Source organism: Oryctolagus cuniculus, chromosome 3 (genome assembly GCF_964237555.1).
Source record: "Oryctolagus cuniculus chromosome 3, mOryCun1.1, whole genome shotgun sequence".
NCBI lineage: Eukaryota > Metazoa > Chordata > Mammalia > Lagomorpha > Leporidae > Oryctolagus > Oryctolagus cuniculus.
This window is the reverse complement of record NC_091434.1, coordinates 68,144,410-68,169,952: the sequence shown is the minus strand read 5'-3', so window position 1 is coordinate 68,169,952 and position 25,543 is coordinate 68,144,410. Positions and strand designations below refer to the sequence as shown.

Genomic DNA, 25,543 nt, shown 5'->3' with positions numbered 1-25,543 from the left:
TTAGGTTTTGCCTCCAAAAAGTTTTGCCTTAGTAATATTTGTTTTGTTTGTCTGAGAAAATATATATTTCTCCTGCACTTTTTTCTTTTCTTTTTAAGATATTTACTTATTTGCTTGAGAGGTAGAGCTACAGACAGAGAGAGGGAGAGACAGAGAGAAATGTCTTCCATCCATTGGTTCACTCCCCAAATGGCTGCCATAGCCAGAGCTGCAGTTCCTGGGACTGGATTGGAAGCCAGGAGCTCAGTCAAAGTCTCCCATGTGAGTGACAGGAATCCACTGCTGCCCCTCAGGTGCACCTTCACAGGAAGCTGAGATCAGGAGCTGAAGTCGTGCTTCAATTTGGACATCAGATATGGTGTCTGAACCAGCATCTTAACTGCCCGGGTGGATACCCAGCCCTCCTTCGCTTTTGAAGGAGAATCTTGATGGATATAGCATTCTACATGGGTGAGGGGTTTTTACCCCGTACTTTTTTTTTTAAGATTGATTTTATTTATTTGCAAGAAAGAGTTACAGAGAGAGGTAGAGACAGAGGGAGAAGTCTTCCATCCACTGGTTCACTCCCCAGACGACCACAAGGGCCGGAGCTGTGCCGATCTGAAGCCAAGAACTTCTTCCGGGTCTCCCACATGGGTGCAGGGGTCCAAGGACTCGGGCCATCTTCTACTGCTTTCCCAGGCCACAGCAGAGAGCTGGATCGGATGTGGAGCAGCTGGATCTTGAATCAGTGCCCACATGGGATGCTGGCACCGCAGGCAGCGGCCTTACCCGCTACACCACAGTGCTGGCCCCATACAGTGTTTTCAATTTGTAGAATTTCCTTTGATCATTCTTAGAATTTCTCTCTCTCTCTCTTTTATTTTTTTTATGATTTATTTATTTACTTATTTGAAAGGCAGAGTTAGAGAGAGAGAGATGGAGATAGATATCTTCCATCTACTGGTTCACTCCCTAAATGGCCACAACAGCCAGGGTTGAGCCAGGCCAAAGCCAAGAGCCTGGAACACCATCTGGGTCTCTTACCAGAGATCCAACCACTTGGGCCATCTTCTGCTGCCTTCCTAGACACATCAGCAGGGAGCAGGATTGGAAGTAGAGCAGCTGGAACCGAAATGGTGCTCATACGGGATGCCAGCACGACAGGTGACAGCTTACCCCACTGTGCCATAATACCATCCTCCTTAGAATTTCTAGGTCTCTGTTTGTATTACCTAATACATTCTTAAAAAAGAAAAAAAAGAAAGAAAGAAAGATTCATTTGTTTATTTGAAGGTCAGAGTTACACAGAGAGAGGAGAGGCAGAGAGAGAGGTCCTCTATCCGATGGTTCACTCCCCAGTTGGCCACAATGGCCGGAGCTGCGCCAATCTGAAGCCAGGAGCCAGGAGCTTCTTCCGGGTCTCCCACATGGGTTCAGGGTCCCAAGGACTTGGGCCATCTTCTGCTGCTTTCTGAGGCCATAGCAGAGAACTGGATAGGAAGTGGAGCGGGTGGGCCTCGAACCAGCGTCCATATAGGATACCAGTGCTTCAGGCCAGGGCATTAACCCACTTTGTGACAGCGCCGGCTCCCCAAAACATTCTTGTATATTGTCTACTATTCTCTTTGGTATTACCAGTGACATACAAGCCCATAGTTAACATATAAATTATAGCTATTTTAAATTTCCTGTCTGAAAATTCCAAAATCTGTGCTGTATCTGATTTTGATTTCGATACTTGCTTTATGTCTTTAGACTGTGTTTATTCTTGCCTTTTAGCATGCCTTATACTTTTTTATTGGAAATTAGCCATAATGTATTGGTAATAAGAATTGAGATAAATTGTCCTTTAACCTAAGTTTTTGTGTTAGACTGGCTAGGGGTTGGCCTGTGTTTAGTATTTGCTGGAGTTGTAGGTACCAAAACCTTCAAAATCTTCTAGTGTCCTTGCTTTGGTTTCCCACATTACCGTTATATTACCCCAGGAACTCTGCCTTAGGCTGCTCTTTCAGCGGGAATCCGCGATGTTTATATTGGTGCGGTGGGGACATGGGGGAGAGAGAGGGAGTGTGTCCACCTTCAGTCTCCTGTGTGCCATCAAAGTCATCATTTAGATGTTCCTCCTGTTCTGTGGCTTCCATTCCAGATTAGTAAATTTCAGCCGTGACGCTGGGTTCTTCTCTCTCCAGATTTCGGGGTACTACTTTGCTCTGCAACCTCGGTTCTCTGATGCACCCAAGAAAAGTCATCATTTTTACTTGTCCTGGTTGTGGCAGAGGTGTGAACTTCCAGGTTTTTTACATGGTGTAGCTGAAACTGGAAATCTGCGAGCCAATTTCCAATTAGGAAAGACTCAGGGGACAAAAAAGCCAACGATGCATATTGATGTTTTTTCCATTATTTCACAACTGCAGGACTTACATGGTTATTTCAGAGTGGTGAAATCTGCCTATGACTTAGTTCTGACTTTATTTTCGTCTGGTCTTAGCAAAGAGTGATGACATTATGCTAATTATTATGAGAATGAGACATACATTTCAAATACCTTAGTTGTGTTATTCCAAAATTCCAAAACAAGGGACTGTAACTCCTACAAGTATATCCAGGGTTGAATATTATTTTCATCCACTTCCTCATATACCTCTGTCTTTTATCTGAAATAAGAAAAGGGAGAATTTGAAATCCATGATGTAGCATTTATTTGTGGATTCATGTAATCTCACTTCCTGTAGAAGTTTTGCTTTTCCAACAAGATGAGGGATTCATTTAGACCAGACACTTTATCAGAATTTATTCAAAATTTTTTATTTCCTTATTTTTATGTATTGGAGGAGGAGAGGGTTCCCAGACATTATTTCACTCCCCGTATGCTCACAACAGCTGAGACTGGGCCGGGCCAAGGCTGGGAGCCAGGCGCTCATTCTGGGTCTTCTACGTGAGCAGCGGAGACGCAGCTCCCAGAGCATTACCTGCTGCCTTCCAGGGTGTACACTGTTGAGAAGCTGGCATCAGGGTAGGACGAGGCCTCAAACTCGGGCCCTCCAGGATGGGCTACATGTGCTCCAAGTGGCATCTTTCTTTGTTTGTTAAAATCTTTGTGTATTTATTCATTTGAAAGGCAGAAAGACAGACCCACAGTCAGGGCCTCCAATGTGGGTAGCAGGGATGCAAGTGGCATTTTTACCACGAGGCCAAACACCTGCCCCCGAATCTCCTCCATTAGCCCAGTGCATTGCTCCTCACAACAGGCCGTCATTAGCTCCTTGAATCTGACCGTGTGTGGACTCTCGGGGCTTGGTATTGCATCGGGTTGCAGAGGTCAGCCGTGAGCTTTGTGCCCCAATCTAGCTTGTTATTCTCGTCTCTTGGCTGAAAACGTCGAGCCTTGCCAAAGGCTTCTGTGAGCAAATACTTGAGGAGAAAGAATTACCCTCTTTCAAAAGGTTCTGAATATGGTTTTTCACAGGCCTATTACAGGGCCTTGCACCTCATTATAATCTACTGGGGAGTTATTGTGCATCTGGTAATGGAGGCTAAATTCATATTTTTCATCACCTGATTAGGATTTCTGAATTGGCTCTGGTGCCAAAAGGAATCTTTTCCCTGACTGTTCCTCCTTTTCAGTAGTAATATAAACATAATAAAAAGCGGCAGAAAGAGCATCCCCTTTCCAGAAACAAACAAAAACCAATTACGGTCAATCCTGAGGGGAGACTTCGGCAGAGAGAGCCAAGAGAAGCAGAGAGAAAGCGGACTGCTCTGCCTTTGTCTGTCCTTCGCGCCCAGCTTGCCAGCTCACACGCTCGCAGCCCGGTTTGGATTCTTTCCTGCCCAGGTAGGAAGGAAGAATTTTTATCAGCGTGTGATTGATGTGCTGAAATGTGGGAAATTGAATCAGGGAGAGGTCTGCTCCTCTCCGGGCTCATTTGTGAAATGTGCATCCAGGCTATAGGTCACAAAGGTGGGCAGCTCTGGGAAGCAAACCGGGGCACCCATGAAGCCATGCTCTGGTCAGCCCACCTGCCATGCCTGCAGCCCAACAGGAAGAGTGCCTGGGGCACACGGTACAATGTGCAGGTGAGAGGGCCGGGGTGCCCCGTGTGGCAGCCATGGTGATCACCTGGCCTGGCCTACGCCTATTGCCTTCAGATCAGTTCTTTGTCCTTCTGTGCTGGGCACTGGGTGCTGGCCTCTGCACAGTGTGTTTTCTGGGCTCCCTGTCCTTGGTTTGGCCTTGTGACTCACTGATATCACCATGCGGCTTCTATTTTTTTTTTAATTATTGATTTATTTTCTTTCACTTTATTTGAAAAACAAAGACTGACAGATAGATCTTCCATCTACTGGTTCATTCCTCAAATGCCCACAACAGCCTGGGCTGGGCCAGGCCGAGGCCAGTAGCCTGGAGCTCCATCTAGGTCACCCACAGGGGTGGCAGGGCCTCAAGTACTTGAGCCACCACTGGCTGTGACCGTCCCAAGCTGTACCATAGCCACTGCACCAACCCCGCCTCCCACACTGCTTCTGCTTAGCCTCGTCCTTTGTAAAATGATATTTTCTTTCCTTCTCTGGCTTCTGCTGGTGGGAGACTGGATCCAGGAAGTCCTCACTCTGTTCTCAGCAGTGGGCGGGTGATGGGTGGCAGAGGCAGCAGTGGTTCTACCACTGTGGTTGCTCCAGGCTGTCCAGATTCCAGCTGGCACTAGGACTAGGCCCAGGCCCTGGTGATTCTCCCTTCTCCCTGTCCCTCTCCCGAGGGGTTTTCTGCACTGCTAATGTCAGGGCTACCTCACACTGGCCCATTTGGCTGCTCAACTCTGCCACCCTCTGTGATCAACACTCTGGGAAATTTCCTGATTCCTGGGTGCACTTGGCTGGAACCCACTCCCTGGTGTGTTTGCCTTCACCCTGAAGGGGCAGTTCATCAATGCTGAGTGTTTTATTATCACAAAGTTGCTTTTCTGAACATGAATTCAGGCCAGGCACAGGGAAAGGTGCTAATATGTAATCTCAGCAAGTGATTATGAATATTTAATGCCGGAAATGCATGAGGTCATGTCTGAACCAAGCTATCTCTGTGAGCGAAGTGCGGGTGGGACGGGGTAGCTGGCCCTGCAGTGGAGGCGCTAGGGCGAGGTAGACCTGCATTCGGCTCAGCAATTCCACCTCTCAGCTGCATGAGCAAAGACCCTACCCAGCCTGCGTTTTCCTGGTAAATAATGAGAGTGATAACTGCATAAGAGGGTAGTGCATGCGGAGCTGCCTCTAGGGCTGGCCTGCTCTCTCTGACTCTCCCTAACACCCTCATGCTTCCCCTTTCCCTAGTGAACCAAATCATCCAGAAAATGGGAATCTTCATGTTTGTCTATAGCACAGCGGAGGTAAAATTCTCAAAAGAAGCTTTGCTTGAAAGCCCAGGGAAACCAAAAAGAAAATAAACAAGCAGATACAAAAGCAAGAAAGTCACCCTCACAATGGAGGGGCCCTGAACAGGCAGTGGTCAGAGACCGATTCCCAGGACAGAGCTGCTGTCACACATGCTCTCTGTGTCACAACAGATGGCTGTCGGGCACCAACCTTGTTCTTAGAACACAGGCTATTGCCCAACTGAATACGGTGCACCTTTCAAAGACCAATCCCTATTCCCTCAAAATAAAGCTTCCCTTGCTGCCCCCCGGCACGTGTCCCTTGGAGGTTTTGTTTAAATGAAGGGACCGGCCCCTACTCAAAGCATCCATTCATTGTGTCACCCCTCTACCTAAATCTTTGAGCTGGAGACGGTTCTGAGAATGCTGCTTTTCAAGAGATTAAACAGCCTCTTGGTCCTGGAACTGGTACTAGGGTTTTCTAGCTAAAAGACAACCTCGTGTACATTTTACACCTTTAGAAGTTGCAAATCAAAGGAAAAATCTCGGCTGAAGCTTGATGCTGCCCTGGCTTTAGTATTACTTTGTTTTCAGGGTTCCAAGGAACCAAAAAGGGGAGCTGTCCAACAAAATAAACTAACCTAGGGACCACCGGTTAGCATTTTGTTAAAATACAGTGGTTTCCCCTTATCTGTGGTTTTGATTTATACAGTTTCAATTGCCTATGGTTAACCATGGTCTGAAAATATTAACAAGAAAGTTCCAGAAATAAACAATCCATGAAATTTAAATTGGGCTCTGTTCTGAATAGTGGGATGAAATCTCATGGCCTCCTGCTCTGTCCCACCTGGGATGCAAATCACTGATTTATGCAGTGTAACCATATTGTGTAAGCTGCCTGCCCCATGGCAGTTAAAGGAAGAGAACTGTCATTACAATATATCATTATAGGGGCCAGCGCTGTGGAGCAGCGGGTTAAAGCCTGGCCTTAGGCACCGGTATCCCATATGGGCACCAGTTCTAGTCCTGGCTGCTCCCTTTCCGATCCAGCTCTCTGCTATGGCCTGGGATAGCAGTAGAAGATGGCCCAAATCATTGGGCCCCTGCACCCACATGGGAGACCTGGAGGAAGTTCCTGGCTCCTGGCTTCAGATCGGCACAGCTCTGGCCACTGCGGCCATTTGGGGAGTGAACCAGTAGATGGAAGACCTCTCTCTCTGTCACTACCTCTCTCTGTAACTCTGTCTTTCAAATAAATAAAAATTAATCTTTAAAAAAATCATTATAATTGTTCTCTTTTATTATGTTACTGTTGTTAATCCCTTAGTGTGCCTAATTTATAAATTAAGCTTTATCATAGATGCATATAGAAAAGACATAAAATAGCACATAGAATCCAGTATTACCCATAATTTTGGCCATTCCCTCCTCCAAGGACTACTGTGTGGCCATTTCTGTAAACGCAAATAAAAAGATGCCATCTGCAAATAGTGTCTCACTGTTCACACCACAGAACAGACAATCGTCAGTCATCCTCAAGTGTGGGCATCTCTCTGACCCCTGGCTCAGCCAGCTTTTCCAAAATCAGTGCAGAGGAAAAGAGTGTGCTCACAGGAAGTCACAGAAGGTGACTTCCAAGGCTGGTCTCACAGCTGCGTGCTCTGCACCTCATATATCTGCCTTGCCTTCCTCCAAAACAGGAAGAAGTAGGCTTCTTTTATTATATTTAAGACTATCCAGAGGTTGGCCAATGCCACAGCTCACTAGGCTAATCCTCCGCCTGCGGCGCCGGCACACTGGGTTCTAGTCCCGGTTGGGGCGCCAGTTCTGTCCCGGTTGCTCCTCTTCCAGTCCAGCTCTCTGCTGTGGCCTGGGAAGGCAGTGGAGGATGGCCCAAGTGCTTGGGCCCTGCACCCGCACGGGAGACCAGGAGGAAGCATCTGGCTCCTGGCTTCGGATCCACAAGTGCTTGGGTCCTGCACCCGCATGGGAGACCAGAAGGAAGCACCTGGCTCCTGGCTTTGGATCGGCACAGCGCGCCGGCCATAGCAGCCATTTGGGGGGTGAACCAGCAGAAGGAAGACCTTTCTCTCTGTCTCTCTCTCTCTCTCACTGTCTAGCTCTGCCTACCAAAAACAAACAAACAAACAAACAAAACGACTATCCAGAGGCTCAGCAGGTGACCCTGTGTAATGTAAGGATGTGGAATGTGGGAGTACTGGGAACTCATGATTCCAAAATACCCAGCATGCTTGACTAGCACCGTTGCAGCATCTTGGTGTGATGGTGGCACTTCTGCACGTTTTCCAGGTGCTACGCCATCGCAGAATTCCCCCTGTCTTCTTTGGAGGTGTTAGGACAAGGGCAGGAGACCATGAGCTCATGACCCCCTCACCCCTACGGGTCTGCTCTCAGGGCAGAGTTGGCTTCTGATTAAAGCCACCATTGAGCGAGCACCCTGACGTTCCGTGGTCTGTGCTGGTTGTGAACAGTGTGCTGTTGTCACTATGATATTGCTCTAGTGACCGCGATAGGAAAAGTCTACCTGATGCCAACCAGGTGAAGAAAATGTTTAAATACCAGGTCCAGTGAGATGTCAGCCATTCCAAAAACATCTGTATCTCCTCTATGCTGTTTCCTGAAGTTTAATATTCTTTTCTCTTTTTCCTTAATTCTAACGTGAAAAGCATAGACTCACTTGAAGTGTATTATTGATCAAAAGAAAGGTGTGTGTTTATAGGTGTGTATTTGTACTTTGGTATACGAAAGATTTCTAAATTAATGTTAATTTTCATTTCCCCCATTGACCATATTTTTTAAATTAGGACTAGAGGGAAAACATACCCATTTATTTTCCCTGTAACTATCTTCCGTTTGCCAAAATGCAGGGTGTTCAGTAGAAAGTAGGGTAATCTCTGTATTAATTTTCTCTGACAAAGTACCACAAACGAAGTGGCTCCTCACAACACAAACTAATAGCCTGATTGTGTGCCAGCTTAAAAGGCTGGATGGATCTCAGTGAGCTGAGCTGGGGTGTTGGAGGCTGCATCCTCGTGGAGGCACGTGGGGAGAAACCTTTCGCATCTTCAAGAGGCCACCTTCTTTCCCTGGCTCTTGGCCTCCTCCGTCTTCAAAGCCAGCCAGGTGGGGCCAACTCCTTCCCGGGCTGCTGCCTCGGGTTCAGGCTCCTCTGCCCCTTCTTCTGTCTTTAAAGCATTCCCTGCGATGACAGGAGTCCACCTGGAAACACCAGGCTAATCTTCAGACTTTGGTCCTGAATTTAACCACACCCGCAGAGCCCCTTGGGCCACGCAGCGAATCCCATCGTAGGTTCTGGTGCTGAGGACGTGGACATCTTTGGGAGGCTGTAATTCTGCCTACCACAGTCTCATAAGAAATCTCATCTTTTCTTCCCTCTGGTAGTGGGACTGGTGGTTCTGTCCCCCGGCCTTTGGTAATTCAGATAAAGGGAGCTAAAGGGTTTGGTCAGACAAGAGGGCTCAGCTGTGTAGCCTGAAGCCGCTGATTTCTCTGGATTCACATGTAGCACTTGCGTCTGAAGAATGTGGGTAATAAATAGAGCTTTCCCGTGACAGCCATAGAGCCCTGAGAACGGCACCCCCTCGTCAAAGAACGAGAAGGAGGGCACCGCTGCCTCTGGGCACCCGAGTGCACAGAACCGGCTCGCAGCCTCGCTGAAATGTGAAAACTTCCTTCCTAAACGCACAGAGAGCCAAAGGGGAGTCTTAACTACGTGACAGAGAATGGAATGGCTCATTTCCATCCTAAACCAATGCCTCATCCCCAGCCCCCGAGTGGGTCATTTTAACCTCTGTTTATCTTGTTTTGCTTTTTCCTCTGCTCTGATGTTTTTGTTATGCTTTGAGTGGATATTTATGCCCTTCTCATTAAGCCAACAAACATCGAATCATTCCTATCTGTTTTTTTTTTCATTTTTAATAATTTATATTTAAATGTTGGCAAATTGAATGATCTGTTTTGCCCTTTGAATGCTCATGCATTCAAGTTTTCTAGGTAGATGCTATCTTTTTTTTAATTCTATTTTGTGTTTAATAAAAATTGATATTTCTTATTATCCCCCAACCCATAATTTTCTTTACTGAATTTTTTGTTTAATTTTCTTTTGCTTTAACATTTTATTTTTCAGACACCTCTCATTGAACCTCACGTTCCTCTCCGTCCTGCTAACACCATTACCAAGGTAATGGGACGTAGGTGGGTTGATGAGCCATCAGCGCTAGCTTTGCAGGTGCCTTGGAGGTGGCGCATATGTCAGAGCATCAGATCAAGAAACCTGATACATTTCTTAGGACAAATATTCAGTGACATGCCGCACAAGTGAACAACGTAAATATGTATGAGGATGATGTTTTCCTAGCCAGACTTAGATTGGAAAGTAATTGAAGGATTCCTCCCAAGTGCTCTCCTTCATAAATTCTCCTTTTCTTCTCTTTCCCCCTCCTTCTACCTGATTAAAATCCAGGTCCCTTCAGAGAAGATCCTCAGGGCTGGAAAAATTTTACGAAATGCCATTCTCTCTCGAGCACCTCACATGATAAGAGATAGAAAATACCACCTAAAGACATACAGGTACGTGCACTAATTCTAAAAGCTGTGGCCCCCTCAGATTCACGTTTCGTGGATTGGGACAAACATGCTTCTCTCTATTTCCCATCTGGTGGCAGCCTGTTTTATAAAGTCTTCAGGTTCTGAGAGAGCTATACTTGTCTTAGATACCTGCTTCACTATGGCTATTTAATTACCAGTAATAGCCCCAGAAGTTGCTCAAGAACTCATTTGTTTGGACATTGGTACAATTATTATGAATAAAAGAAACATTTTAAGGAAACCTACCAGGCTTATATCACATTTAACATTTACTGACTGCTTACTTATTCTTGAAGACGGGCACCAGGCCTCTTTCCATGTTGTTTCATCCCCACCAGAACCATGTATGACTGTTTTTCAGATGACAAAACTGAGGCCCAGAGAAAATAAATTGTCCTCTTGTCCTAAGTCAAGACTAGTGAATAGAAGAACCAACATTTCAACCAAGCTTGATTGATTTCCAAATTCAATGACCTTTCATTCAGCCATTCATTTATTTCACAAGTTTATTAATCAGGTACTGGGTGCCAGCCACCACTGTGTCCCAAGCCCTAAGCGTATAGCAATGAACAAAATATGCAAAGACCTCTGTGGAGCTGATTTTTGAATGCAGGATTTCACTTCAGCATTTGTATACTAAGACACACAGCTCTGCATCATATCCATACTCAGCGGAAGAAGGAGCCCTGTCTATAGCTGTCACTGACAAAGATAAATCTGGAGGCTACTGGGGTAATTCAGCCTTCTGGGATGGCTGAACCATGGGAACCTGATAAGAATTTGGGTCTAATCCCTAACTTCTGCTTACATCAATCAGCAAATATTTAAGAACCAGAATAGCTAATATATGGCACATGAGCCTTCACCCTGTTCCCTGAACCCGGGGTTCAGACACAGCCCTCTGTCATCAACCAGTAGGGCTTTCTTTCCCATTTAGCTTAGACATGACCTCAGAATCCATTAGCCTGGGCATGAGTCAAAACCCATTTGGTTCACAGGAACCAAATTCATAAGTCCCAATGGAAAGCTACAACATAAATTTTAAAGCTATTGTAAATGATACATGTCTTCTAGTGACTACCACCTATGACAGCGCCCATAAAGTTAGACCAGGTTCACCTTTCCAAGTATATGTGCCTCCAGGATACATACTTCAAGATCTGCTTTCCCTCTATCTCTCCCCTTTCTCTCTCCTGTTCTCTTTCCCTCTCCCTTTCTCTCCCTTTCCCTCCCCACCCCCCCGCCCTCCTCTATCTCCCTCTCCCTCTGCCTCTCCTTCTTCCCCAAGGCCAAAGATGGAGAAACATTGCAAATATTTTTTCTTTCGGTCACTTTTTCTACACTCCAGGCAGAGTAACCCTCTTCTGCCAGCATTTGGGGTGAATATGTTGCAAGACCATATGTCCATGTTGTGGACAGTTTGCCACATTTATGTTGGCCTGTCTTGACAGAATTTTGGAAATGAGATGAGATTTAAGAAGCACCTCCCTTTTATCAGTAGTAGATTCCTCATACACACTGTTTCTTAGGACAGATTGGTCATCTGTTCCCCTTCCTGTGGATTTTTGCAAGCTGCAGCTGACGGTAATTACATTTTTAGTCCTCTTCTCCAACCCTAGAAGTTGATTCTTTCGGAATCTGTGGCCTTATGCCCTGCTATAATTTTAAGTAAAGGTTAAAAAAAAAATTAAGTGTCACCTGTCTCCAGAGAGAGTTCAACTTCCTTAATTCATTTGAATGGATCTTAAAAATCTCATATGGCTAAAGGACTTTTCTCTTTTTAAAATTTTTATTCCTTAATTTAAGATGTGATTATGCTGTCCCAAGTATTGGCTTACATTGGAAAACTCTATTAAAACATGTCATTTTGGGTGACAAGTGATGGAAACTAGAAGTCAGAATCCTTCTTGCTCCATAGCACTGAAACTGTAAACCCCTGACATATAGGTGTGATGTCCACTCCACACCCTATGATGCAAACTAATGATCTGCCGGCAATGACCAGTAGACTCAACCAGAAGGCAGATGTGTGCTTTCTTTTTCCTGCAGCTCAGTTTGAGTTGCCTCATCCCAGGTCTTGTACTTTCCAGATCCATCCTCTCTCCCTCCTGCTCCTCATCCCATTAATTCATTGTTGCAATTTGGCAGTGGGAGCCAAGGGGAGGGTGAGTTAGGAAGCCTCTGCAGAGGTAGGATCACCCCAGTGACACCAACACTCACATCTCCTGTCTGTTCTTCCAAAGTGAGGAACCATTGATTGAAAGATTCCCCAGCAATTCCATCAGCTACAGGTAGCACGCAGTGGGTCTATGTTCCATGTTCTGACTGCAGGAGTTTTTGTAAGGATTCAGGTGCTCTGGGCTCATCCTGACTTCATGTACTCCTTGTAGTAAAGCAATCAATGAGTTAAAAGCCAAATGAACTTGATTTTTGATACTCTTACAAGACTGTAAGACCCTGGGTCAGGGTCAGCCACAAATCAGGGCGTCCCAAAAGGCAACCCATTGCAGAGTTCCTAGAACATGAGCACCAGGAAGGACCTTACAAACCATCTTTTGCTCCTCTTTGCTGCTACAGACGTGGAAACAGAATCAGTGAGTGGCCAGAGTCACACGGCCAGCCAGCACTAGGCCTAATGCTGCATTTCACGTCTCTGGCAGTTCAAGACTTCACAAAATGGCACAGCGCCAGGAGTCTACTTCAACTTAAGCTCTCTGGCCTTGATCCATCCCAGACTGTGTCCCAGAGGCAGGGTCATCCTCCACATGGGAGGAGAGGCCATCAGTGACTCAGTCCCAGCTGCATCCCCTCTGACCCCCTGTTTTGTTCCATTGTCCCCTGGGATCCATCCCCAGGACTTCAAGATTTGATTTCCTCCCCTGACCATCCTGCTGTGAACACCGGCCGTCTCACTCATCACTGGGAGCTTTCAAGATTTCCTAACGCGTGTGCGTAATGACCCTTCCTCACTCACATGTGTGTGCTTTGCCCGTGCGCATCAGGAGGAGGAGGTGGGGGGGATTACTGTGTGAAGACACAGCATTTGCAGCCCTCCAGACAGGCTCTGCGGAAGTGCTAATGCTCATTACACAGAACTTTTTTCAAGAGAGATTTGCATCACTAATTGCTCGTCTCTCCCAACACCCCTCCAAAGAAGCTCAGTAGTGTTACTTGAAAAAATAAAGTGCTCTATAATTTTGCACTTAACACAGCGCCCTTCGGGGAGAACCTCCAAGTGCCTCCCAAGCATCAGCTCAGCCCGTCACAAGGCTCCGGTGAAGGGAGCCACTTCACTGAATCGCTCCTGATATCGTGCGCCGCCCCCGCCCCCGCCCCCGCCCCCACTCCCACAGTGGCCTCAGGTCTCCCCTGATGCGGCAGTTTGTTGAGTTCTAGCTGTTGGCCGGCGTTGCTTACAAGGGTTCCCTCGTGAGCTGAGTGTTTTCATCAAGTTTGAGAACCGGAGGCAACACCTTGTGATGCTTTGTTTTGCTGTGAGACCCCTGTGATGGGAGGGCACTGCACTCCTTGGGAAGTCCTCCTCTCAAAAGCTACCCCCATCTTTTGTCTGCAAGGGGCTGATTTCCCCATCTTTGCATCCCCCCCCCCTTCAGACAATGCTGTGTGGGAACCGAGCTGGTGGACTGGATGATGCAGCAGACTCCGTGTGCTCACTCCCGGACGCAAGCTGTTGGCATGTGGCAAGTTCTGCTAGAAGATGGGGTGCTCAACCACGGTAAGATGCGTATGATGCGCCGCACTCCTGGGAAAGCCTCAAGGAATGCTAAGTGCATCTCCCTGGACAAGCGGTTGCTCGCCTCCCAAATGGACTAGAAAGAATTAGGATCCCTTTTGGGACCGCGGAGCTGACACCTTCATTTAACGGTGCAGACGCGGCGAGTGGATGCTATGCATGGCCGTGTTCCACCATTGTACCTTCCTGACTTCGGAGAGTGTATGAAAGGAAAATGAAATTGCAACCTGAGTGCATCCATTCCAATTACGTTTATTAGTTTGCATTCACGGTTCATTGATAGTGTGATTATACTCTAAGCACTGCATAGCAATCCTGATGCAGGGGCAGAAGGAAGAGCAATGACATGTGTGGCTAGGCTGACGACATGCAAGCAGGTAATGAATCCAGAAGCTGCCTTTTAACGGCGCTGCCGCCTGGGAGAGCCCATTTGTATCCCCCACAGGATGGCCATATTCAAAGGCAGGTATGTGCTTTGCAGACTGCAGCCCCTAATGACTGCAGGGGCTGCCACCCAACACAGTGACCTTGCAGGGCCGGTGCACAACTGTGACTCAACTTCTCACACCATTGGCTCACATGCACTTTTCAAAACAGACCAAATGGTAACATCAGCCACTTCATTTGCCCACACCTGGGAATCTGATAATGGTTTTGCTGGTCTCTCACATTCCCATGTGCATACAGCTCCCCTGAGAGCCTTGTAAAAATGTAGATTCTGATGTAGCAGGTCTAGGATGCATCCTGAGTGTGTTTCCAACAACTCCCAGCTGCTGCTGCTACTCTGGGGCTCCCTCTTGGAGCTGCCAGAGTCCACGGCTTCTCCTTGGCCTTTCAGAGTGTAAGAGTTCCATCCTGTAAAGGGGGTGACGGCTTTAAGACAGAACTGAGGGGCCTTCAAAAGGTTCACAGGAAATGCATAGTATGAAACAAAAACCTTTGTCTGGATTTCAATTTGTTTCCATCAAAATGCACATGATAAAATGCCTATTATGGGAAAAAAACTCCACGAGCTTCCATTTTTTTGCATTAAAACATGCATTTTGAAAATGTATGTTTTGAAAAAAAATGATGGAGATTTCAAAAATTCTGGCACCAAAGTAAACTTTTAATTGCATTTTCACTCTGAACCTTTGTGGATGAGGGGTTCTGAGCTGAGTTCACTGTTTTTTGCCCTATGAAGATTTTGATCTTGTTCTTTTAAAGAATAAGAAGGAAAACTTTTTAAAATCATAACTAGAAGCAAATTACCATAAAATTCTTCTAAGGAGTGTATAACCTAGAAACCTGATCCAGTCTTTGTTCAAACAATTTTATTCTAACTTTTTTTTTTGTCAAAGTGCAGACAGAAACATTAGTAAACAGTACATAGAGGAAAATGTGCATTTTGACCCTGAAAAAGCAGCTTTTTTTTTTTTAAAAGGCCGCACGTCCCAAAACCATTACAGGGCTTATTCCTGTTAGGGACCTAGAAAATGTCACCAGGGCGGTTTCTCCAAGTCCAAGTGCGCATCTCAGCAAAGCTGGCAGGTTCTCCAAGGGAGTCCCACGGAGGCCCGGGCGGGCTGTGCTGGGCATGACTGCAGCCACGAACAGACTTCCAGCTGCCCCACCCTGGGGCAGGCGGGGTGCGAAGGGTGCGGAGTCTCACCGCAGGGGCTGGGCACCATTGCCTGTTTCTGGCGAACGGGGCCGGGAGGCAGAGGTCCCCGCCGACGCTTGCCTCCATGTTCCCCGCAGTGGACCAGGAGCACCATTTCCAAGACAAATATTTATTTTATCGATTCCTGGATGACGAGCAGGAGGATGCCCCTTTGCCTACTGAGGAGGAGAAGAAGGAGTGCGACGAAGAGCTCCAGGACACCATGCTGCTGCTCTCGCAGATGGGCCCTGACGCCCACATGCGGATGATCCTGCGCAAACCGTGAGTGAGAGCGCCTGCGCGCCGGGCAGCCCGGGACACCGCCCCGCCGCCTGCACAGGTGCACCCGGGCTCCTGCGACCTCCCGCGTCCAGGGCTGGCCTGGGGCCGCAGGAGACGCCTAGACGGGGTGCTGCTTCACATTTTGTCTCAGTTTTGCTCTGCATTTTTCACTTTGGAGCCGGCTAGCTCCATTTCTCCTCTGCAGAACTCTCGAGATGGCCAGCAGTTGGCACAGGATGACAAACTGAGGCGTCTCCTATATAAAAGACCTTTGGGCAGGGACAAACAGACATGGTTTTGCTGCTGTGCCAGACTGCGGCAGCTCCGTTTTGCTTATCCAATAGGACAGGAGTTATCAGAACCCTCATGCCCACTTGCATTCATTCGTTCATTCAGCCTGTTGCTGGCCACATTCTGAGGTTTCTGCACTGGGTTCACAGATGCCTAATTTTCAGGAATCCCTTCAGATGCGGTTCAGCTGGTGAGACAGGCGCCCCCTGCCGTCTCAGCTGAAGCCCACCAGCGGATTTGGGGATTATAACGCGATCAACTCAGGGAAACCGCCCGGAGCCCCACTAGCGGCAGAGCAGGGCGTCCTAATGATGGCCCCCTGGCTTGCAAAGAAGCCTGGGCTGCCTCCTAATCCGCAGGAAAGCCTTTTGCTAAGGGAGTGCCTTGGCCCTTGGTTCTGAAGCCACCACGCTCAGGCTCATGTTTCTCTGCTGGAAAAGACGTCGCCTCCGCCCTGCGACCAGTGCCAGGCAGCTGCGGCTCTGGACTCTGCATCACGCCCTGGCTGCCTGTCATTGAATCGCAGGTCTTGACAGGAGCATTGAGCGGCCGCGTCTTCGTGTCCGCCGGGCACTTTCCAAGAGAGCGGTATCCCTTAGACCAACTTCCCAAAGTCTGTCCCTCGCACCACTCACAACAGCCACCGCGAGGGCAGCTTTATTCTGTCCCCTCAGGACACTTTCCCTTTCACTGGCCCAGGCTCCGAGCTGCAAAGGCTTTTCAGCGTGTTTCATTTTTGTCACACCATGTCCCCTTTGTCAAAACTTCCTCTTGGGTCTTCCTCTCCCCCATCGTGTGTTTCAAAGGCTTTTCCTCCTCCCAGTTGGCACCATCATCCTTAACTCTAGAACCATGGCTGTCGGCTCTTTCAGCCTCAAAACCCTTATCTTCAAACAAAAATGGAAGAGGAAAATCCAAAATAATCAAAGAGACAGGCGAGAGCCTTGCTGACCTGAGCAGGAGTACAGTCCAAGAAACCTGCCCGGCCAATTTGCACTCTCTCTGCCCTGAAGGATCGCAGGGGTAGGGGCTGAGGGCACGCAGCAGAGCTCTCGGGGGCGGGGGCACGGGGAACTTCAGTGAGCGCCACCGCCCACACCGTGCCCCCTTGCCGGACTGCCTCCCCGCTCGCTCTCTTCTCCGTGTCCTCCCTCATGTGTTTGCTGGCTCATCCCCCTCTCTGTCCTCCTTTTTGCTGCCACCTGCATTCGAGCCAACCTTAGGCAGTGGTTGTGAATCAGGGCAGGACAGCCTCCTCAGGCCCTTGGAAATGTGAGGGGCGATTTCTGTAGTCCCTCGGGAAGGGGCACACTGCTGGCATTCATGCAGCGGTGGCCAAAACCAAGGGGAGCTCAACAGGGCACAGCACCTAGGAAGCCCACAACGTAAGGAGTTGCCCTGGGAAACGGGGCTGTGAACTGTGAGAGTCTTGACGGCAAAGATGCAGCCCGTGTCACTTCCTTCATTCGTTTATTGACCAGCATTTACAGAGCACCTACTTTGTTCTAGCTACTACGTTAGCTGCTAAGGCATTAAGGGAAGCACTGAATGAGACGATTGGTCCTCCCTCCCAGAGCTTTCTGTCTAGCGTGGGAGAAAGACCTTAAGTAACTATCCATGCAAGCAACCATTTAATCACAGCCATGTCACATACTACAAAGGAAAGCATACTGTGTGTTAACAGGATGTGGAGAGGAGAGGTCTAAGCTGGTGTGGAGTACTAGGGCCATTTCTTAGCTCTGTGCATGACTGGGGGGTTTATAATCCAGGGAGAGAGGTACTCACCAAGTAGGGTCAAGTGCAACAAACATTTATTGCGTTTCTGCTATAAGCTGGGATCATTCTAACTGATTCACCCTGCACGAGAGACCTAAGAGCTGGCTGTGATGAGCCCCCCTTGGAGGTGAGCCTCTGTTCTGCTTGCTTTTTCTTCTAGATAGCGCTGAACTGCACCATCCCCAGGAGCCCACAGATCCTTCGGAGAGAATTGCATACCAGATCTGAGACCCGTGGAGTCTCGCTGGCTCTTACAGCACAGTGTTCGCCCGTATTCCAAAAGATGTCACTTTGGTAGCCTTGGGATTTTCCTGTCTGCACAATATTTTGAAATTTTGTAATGCTGGAGCTGGGTTTGCAGTTTTTCTTTTGACTTTTGGGTTTTCTTTCTACTGGAATGACAATGCCTAAGAGATAGGAAAATGAAAAATAAAGAATGTAAGTTTGTGAGGCAGACATTCAAACTCTACAATACATCCCATTTTTAAAGTCTCCTAATAGTCTGTGGGGGCTATTATTATGATTATTAAGTGGAAAGAAAACAAGTGCAGTTGTTTGAGAATTACCAGTGTCACAGCTGTCCTTGAAGAGTACAGCTAAACACTTTGCTCCTGGAAATCAGGGCATGTTCCAAGGTCCTGGGAATGCTGACTTTCTGCTGTCCATTGCCAAGTCCTCAAGAAGTGTAGATGTATGAGATACACTGGCTCCACAGTGACCAGGGCAGGACCCCCCTCCCCATTTTTAAACTCAGCACAGCTGCATTTTAGAGTAGTCACCACTCCAGAGAGGTTACCCAACTCGGGTAATTACTGGGAAAGAAATAACACAATATTCTTTGATGAGAAGATTACTTTGAGAATTTGATTGTATAATGAAGATGTTGCTTTGAAAGGTACTTCCTATTGTTCTGAATCTGAGACTCGCTAGCCAAAAAAAAAAAAAAAGTGTCACTTGTTTTGACAGGCTACTTAGAAAAATTCTCTGTTTATTACATTAACTGCAGCATTTTAACTGTCAAACTATGAAAGAATGTTCTGTAGTTTAAAAAACAGACTAGAGCTTCAGGGGAAATTTTTGGCACACTCTTGTTGCTATTGGTATTGAAAAAAAAAAACATACATTTTGAATGTGAAATTAGCTTTTTATGTAGTGGCAGACAGAGTGACTCACAAAGCCCATCCTGGTTTCACAGGTGCAGACCTGGGTGGCATTTGGGGGCAAGTGCTATAGAGAGATGGCAGTTTGACAGTGCTCTTGTTGTAGCTCCAAGACAGGCCATCAAACACAAAATGGGCTTTTGGAGTCTATTGTTTTGATTTTGCTTTGTTTATGAATCCAAAAACAAGAGGTTACTCTATAGCAAATAGATTCAGTGAGGCCCTTACTGATAAAAATGTGCATTTCATCAATATTTAGCAGGTACCTTGGACAGAGAGGTGTGGACAAAAAGATATGCAGTGACCAAGTAAGCAAAATATTATAAATCTGGGGGCTGGGATTGTGGTGCAGTGGGTTAAGCTGCTGCCTGCGATGTCAGTATCCCATATGAGCACCGGTTCAAGTCCTGTCTGCTTCATTTCTGATCCAAAATTCCTGCTGTGGCCTGGGAAAGCAGAGGAAGATGGCCCAAATGCTTGGGCCTCTGTCACTCACGTGGGCCACCTGGATGGAGTTCAAAGCTCCTAGTATCAGTCTGGCACAGCCCTGGCCATTTCAGCCATTTGGGGAGTAAACTATCAGATGAAAGATTTATCTCCAATCTCGCTTTCTCCCTCTCTCTCTCCCTCTCTCCCCAACCCTCTCTCTCTCTCTGCAACTTTGGCTTTCAAACAAATAAATTTTTTAAATATATATATATATATATAAATGTGGGGTGGGCATTTGATGCAGTGATTGAGATGTTTCTTAGGAAACCCACATCCCATATCGTTGTACCTGGTGTCAAGTCCTGACCCTGCTTCCAGTTCTAACTTCCTGCTAGTGCAAACCTTGGAGACAGCAGGTGATGGCTCGAGTACTGGGGTCCCTTCCACACAAATGGGAGACATAGATTGAGATCTGGGCTCCTGGCTTTGGCCCAGCCTAGCCCCAGCTGTTGTGAGCACTTGGGGAGTGATCCAGTGGGTAGAAGGTCTCTTTCTCTCTTCCCCCACCCTGCCCTACCTTTCAAATAAGTAAAAATTTTAAAATGTTATAAACTTGAAGGCACCTGGATAAAAAGAGGCTTCAGAAGACAAGTTGCTTTTGCCATCCACACTTCCAACCTCCCCTTCAAGTAAAATGAGACATGATGCTCCACACTTGAGAATGGGTCAGCAGAGCCTGGCTTAGAGGTGAGAGGGCAATGAAGTAGGTGCTATTTCCTAAATCTAGTTGTAGATGAGAATCACACTTCCTATATCTACAATTCTGAAAGTCTCTAAAAGCTTAATTCTAAGGGGCTGCATTGTGGTACAGTAGGTTAAGCCACTGCCTGCAGCACCAGCATCCCATATGGATGCCCATTCAAATTCCAGCTGCTCCACTTCCGATCCAGCTCCCTGTTGATGCACTTGGGAAAGCAACAGAAGATGGCCCAAGTCCTTGGGCCCCTGCACCCATATGGAATCCTGGATGAAAGTCCTGCTTCTGGCTTCAGCCTGGCCCAGCTCTCTCACATGCTCTCTCTTTCTCTGTAACTCTGCCTTTCAAATAAATATAATAAATCTTAAAAAACAAAAATCCTTAAGTCTAATAGCTTAACTAGCTGAGAAACAAACAAGTTGGACCTGAGCAGAGGAAAAAATAGCATGAGAGAATTGGCAGGTTCTGTAGTCTTCCGAATGGGTTGGAAACTCTGAAACTTAAGTTGATTTTTTTGGTGTGGTAAATTAATATTTTCTAACACATGCCATGGGACTTGAAGTGGAAAGGAAATAATTTAAGATGGATCGCAGGACACCTGGAGGGCAGAAGCTTTGCTCACCTGTCTATCCGCTGCCCTGCTCAGGCAGGGTCAAGACTACTCTCAACTGCTGTTCCACGTGCTTGCTCTAGGGGGCGCTTGAGGGGCTTTGTATTTTGCTCTTAATTAGCAGAACCTGTTATAACAGGATCTTTATTTGTCCAAACTGTTTTGGAGGGTATGAAATTTGAAATCCTGATAATTACAGGGGGATTTGTTTCCTCAGGGGGTCTCAGTTTAGCAAGCCTGAAATCAGTGGTGCTTAGGGTTTTGATTTCTGGTGAGAGATGCCAAGAGAATGTTTACCATTGTGAGGTCCATTCCCAAGTGCTAATCAGATGGAGAGAAATTTGACTGAAAGAGCCTAATCTTATGCAACAAGAAGTTCGCTGTGAATCCTTTCCCTCACGACATGACAAACTTTGCCTTTGTTCTTGCTGGACCGATCGCTGTGCCCTAAGTGACAGCTTGTAGGACTTGCCTGCATAAATGACTGATTAAGTGGGGCATTTCATGGGCTTGGCATTGCCTGTCACCACAGGAGCGGTTTGGCACTTGCCCTTGGTGTCTGTGTACCCAGGGAAGCAGCCACGGGGTCGCAGCCATGGCGATTCAGGCTCCGGAGTGGGGAGCTGGCTGTGGCTGCCCATTCACAGTTTGGGGTCCATTATAAGATTATCTCAAGTTTCTAAGAAATTTTATTACTAAAATCAATCTGTTCATTGTTGGAAATTTGGAAACCACCAAAAAGAGTTAAAGAAGAATAAATAACACCTGCAGTCACATGGCCTGGAGATAATTACTGCTAATTTTTGGTGCCTCTCCCTCTGGCTGTTCTTCAGTTCTTAATGTTTTATGATTAAGAATGCATCGGGGCATTCTCCCTTAAACTTAGATCTTCTGGGATTTTTTTAAAGAGATTTTTTTATTTATTTGAGAGGTAAAGTTACAGACAGAGAGAGGGAGAAATAGAGAGAAAATCTTCCATCCGCTGGTTCACCCCCCAAATATCTGCATTGGCCAGAGCTAGGCAAATCAAGAGCCAGGAGCCACTTCCAGGTCTCCCATGCAGGTGCGGGGACCCAAGCACTTGATCCATCTTCCACCTCTTTCCCAGGCCATAAGCAGAGAGCTGGATTGGAAGTGGAGCAGCCAGGACTGAACTGGTGCCCATGTGGGATGCTGACACTGCAGGAGGAGGCTTAGCCTACTATGCCACAGTGCCGGCCCCAACCTGGGATTTTTTAAATAGGTACTGAGTAATCTATCCTCTGAATGCCCCCTTAATGCATTCAGTGTGTGATTCGTGGAGGTTTAGATTGAGTCTCAAGCCCTTCCTATTGTTAGGAGCAGCAAAGTCTTATTTCAGTTCTCTTCTTCCCAGAACAAGGAGCGAGCTCCTAGCCTGGCAGGCACAGGGGTAGGAGTGGGGCCAGAAAGATGCTGGGAGAGTTCCTGCAGGGAAGCTGTTTCCCGTGGAGGAGCTGGCAGGCCAGCAGCACCGTGCATGTGGCTGCAGAGTCTCAGGCCAAGGTCAGGTGGAGGGGATCTGCTATTTCGTCTGTGCACCTTGGACCTTTATCATGGTTGTTTGGGGGCACCACTGGGAAGTGTTAAAGGGAGGTGTAGTGTGAGCAGCTCCCCTGCTAACCATGAAAAACGGACAGGAGAAGCCAAGACCAAATTAAGAGTAAAATAAATCACATTTTGAGAATTTAATTATAGCATTTGAGATACATGCATTTGACCCAAGATCCTACTAAAAAGAAAGTTCAAAGGAAGAGAAAGTAGAACTGAGTACAAGAACCCTGGGTCCTAGTCTTCCCAGTTTACCAGTTAGCCTTCCAATTCCCCAGGCTGCAAATCTCATCAGCTATAAAGTGCATTTAATAAGAACGACTTGCCTTCTCCCTATTTCACAAGGTGATTATAAGTGGAAACACAGATGTGATTGTGTTTAATCACACCAACATCTGTTGAGTACATGTACACTAACGACTGTGCTTTATTTTTTTCAGTTATTTAATTCAGTTCTTTCAATAAAATGTGGTTAACTCATATTATCCCCATTTTATGGATTAAAAAGCAAAAATTTAGGCTAAGTCAGCTGCCTGTGGTTATCCAGAAAGTGATGGGCTTGGGATTTCACCCAGTTCTGACTCCTGAGTTATATCTCTTACTGTGCCCTGGCACCTGCCGTGGTCCAAGAAGAATTCAGACTAGCTTTATGCTTTGGGCACTTAAGAAAGATGTTTTGGAATCTGTTTTAAAAATAAATAATACAGGCCGGCGCCGCGGCTCACTAGGCTAATCCTCCGCCTTGCGGCGCCGGCACACCGGGTTCTAGTCCCGGTCGGGGCGCCGGTTCTGTCCCGGTTGCCCCTCTTCCAGGCCAGCTCTCTGCTGTGGCCAGGGAGTGCAGTGGAGGATGGCCCAAGTGCTTGGGCCCTGCACCCCATGGGAGACCAGGATAAGTACCTGGCTTCTGCCATTGGATCAGCGCGGTGCACCGGCCGCAGCGCGCCGGCCGCGGTGGCCACTGGAGGGTGAACCAGCGGCAAAGGAAGACCTTTCTCTCTGTCTCTCTCTCTCACTGTCCACTCTGCCTGTCAAAAATAAAAAAAAATAAATAAAAATAAATTTAAAAAAAGAAGAAAAATAAATAATGCAGGCAAACCTCATCTCATTAAATTATTATCACAGAGACCTGAATGCAGTACAAGTGTACAGGACTTAGGGAAAAAGATATTTTTGTGTGTGTGTAGGAAACACCCAGAAATGCCACTCACACATAATGAGTTATGATAGTTATGAGCAGGTTTTTGGCACAGAGGGTAAAGATGCTGCGTGAGACACCTACATCCCATATTGGAGTCCTTCGTTAGAGTTCTGCTCTGCCTCCTGACCCCTGGCCCCAGCTTCTTGCTAATGCAGACCCTGGAGGGCAGCTGTTATGGCTCAGGTACGTGGGTTCCTGTCACCAACACGGGAGACCTGGATTGCATTCCTGACTCCGGCTTTGACCCCTCGGTCGTTGGGGGCATTTGAGGAGTTAACCAGTGGATATGATCTCTGTCTCTCTCCACCCCTCAAACAATAATAATTTATTTTTCTTGAAGGAGTGATATGCTTCTTCTTCTTCTTCTCTTCTTCTTCTTCTTCTTCTTCTTCTTCTTCTTCTTCTTCTTCTTTTTTTTTTATAGGCAGAGTGGACAGTGAGAGAGAGAAACAGAGAGAAAGGTCTTCCTTTGCCGTTGGTTCACCTCCAATGGCCACCACGGCTGGCGCACTGCAGCCGGCGCACCGCGCTGATCCGATGGCAGGAGCCAGGTACTTCTCCTGGTCTCCCATGGGGTGCAGGGCCCAAGCACTTGGGCCATCCTCCACTGCACTCCCGGGCCACAGCAGAGAGCTGGCCTGGAAGAGGGGCAACCGGGAAAGAATCCGGCGCCCCGACCGGGACTAGAACCCGGTGTGCCGGCGCCACAAGGTGGAGGATTAGCCTAGTGAGCCACAGCACTGGCCGTGATATGCTTCTGACATCTGTAATTCTTTTATATTTATATTATATATTAAGTTCCACTAGGTATTAACCAACTGGCCATATAAGTTAGTTTTAAAATCCATTTTCAAAGGTGATTCTGCAGTAAGTACATTTATATATAAAACTATATACTTTATAATTTTAATTGCCTTATGACCAGTGTTGTCAGATCAAATATAGGATGCCTGGTTAAATTCAGATTCTGTAGGAACAACAAATGATTTTTTTTTAAAAGTATTTATTTTATTTGAAAGAGTTAAAGAGAGAGAGAGAGAGTGAGAGAGAAAGGTCTTCCATCTGCTGGTTCACTGACCAGATGGCCACAATGACTAGAACTGAGCCAATCTGAAGCCAGGAGCTTCTTCCAGGTCTCCCAGATGGGGGCAAGAGCCCAAGGACTTGGGCCATCTTCCACTGCTTTCCCAGGCCATAGCAGAGAGCTGGATCAGAAGTGGAGCAGCCAGGACTCACCAGCGCCCAAATGGGATGCCAGCACTATAGGCAGCAGCCCCAACAAATGATTTTTGAAATGAGTATGCTTCACAATGTCTTAGTTTTGTTTTGCTAAATGTGGCACTTGACTTAAGATAACTAATCTGCTTCTTTTCACAATTTCCTTGAAAAGGTACTGGAAAATTTACTGCATAGAAACCGCTGACATCCCATGCCCCAGGAGGAGCCAGTTTACTCCACATCAATTCTCTACCCAGAAGCACAAACACCCTTTAATAACCAACATTTGAATGGCACTATATGGGAATAGTGAGCAGACAGTCATCACCCCTTTGAACTCTGTAAGCTAAGTAGGGCTCATTATGGTCCATTATGGAGAGAAGCAGAAATTAAGTTTCATGGATGCCAAATACCTTTCTTAGCATCACACCCCACAATATTATGTGGCCACACCAGAAACTGGTCCAAATCGTACTGCAAGTCCAATTTCCTTTCTTCCTTTCTTCTTCATCGACAATATTCTTTCCTCTTCTCTAGTCCCCCTCTGGTAGATTTACTCAGTAATCACTGACCTGACCAAAGACATGGACAATCCATCTGTCTCTTCTTGATTAAGAACTGCCTCTTTGCAAGGAGAAGTTAGTGGTGCATCTTTGCAACAGCTCCTCGAAAGTGTTTGCATTTCTTCTCTCACACATGTGCCTCATACTCAACAGTAGGTGGTCACACCTTCTGACTGTCCTCAACTTGCTGCTTGGGAGTTTTAAAGGAAAATAGAAATGGTCCCATTGACAGCATTTACTTGGAAACTTCTAGAATACCCATTACTTGCTAGAAGACTATATCGTGTGTTGGGTTTCTCAACACAATCGCACAT

The 25,543-nt window shown here is 46.9% G+C and overlaps 1 protein-coding gene across 12 annotated transcripts in view; it reads left to right on the top strand.

Moving 5' to 3' along the window:
* Positions 1-25,543, top strand: part of RAPGEF4 (Rap guanine nucleotide exchange factor 4) — a 328,804-nt gene that overhangs the window by 224,384 nt on the left and 78,877 nt on the right. For 7 of the 12 annotated variants that reach the window (XM_002712290.5, XM_008258750.4, XM_051849409.2 and 4 more), the window contains 4 exons: positions 9,517-9,570; positions 9,853-9,959; positions 13,592-13,713; positions 15,472-15,655. In XM_002712290.5, coding sequence (XP_002712336.1) covers positions 9,517-9,570; positions 9,853-9,959; positions 13,592-13,713; positions 15,472-15,655 — 467 coding nt within the window. Of the gene's footprint in view, positions 1-3,613; positions 3,818-9,516; positions 9,571-9,852; positions 9,960-13,591; positions 13,714-15,471; positions 15,656-25,543 lie in introns of those variants that run through there. The other 5 variants (XM_070070679.1, XM_070070683.1, XM_070070685.1 and 2 more) reach the window with 2 other exon arrangements.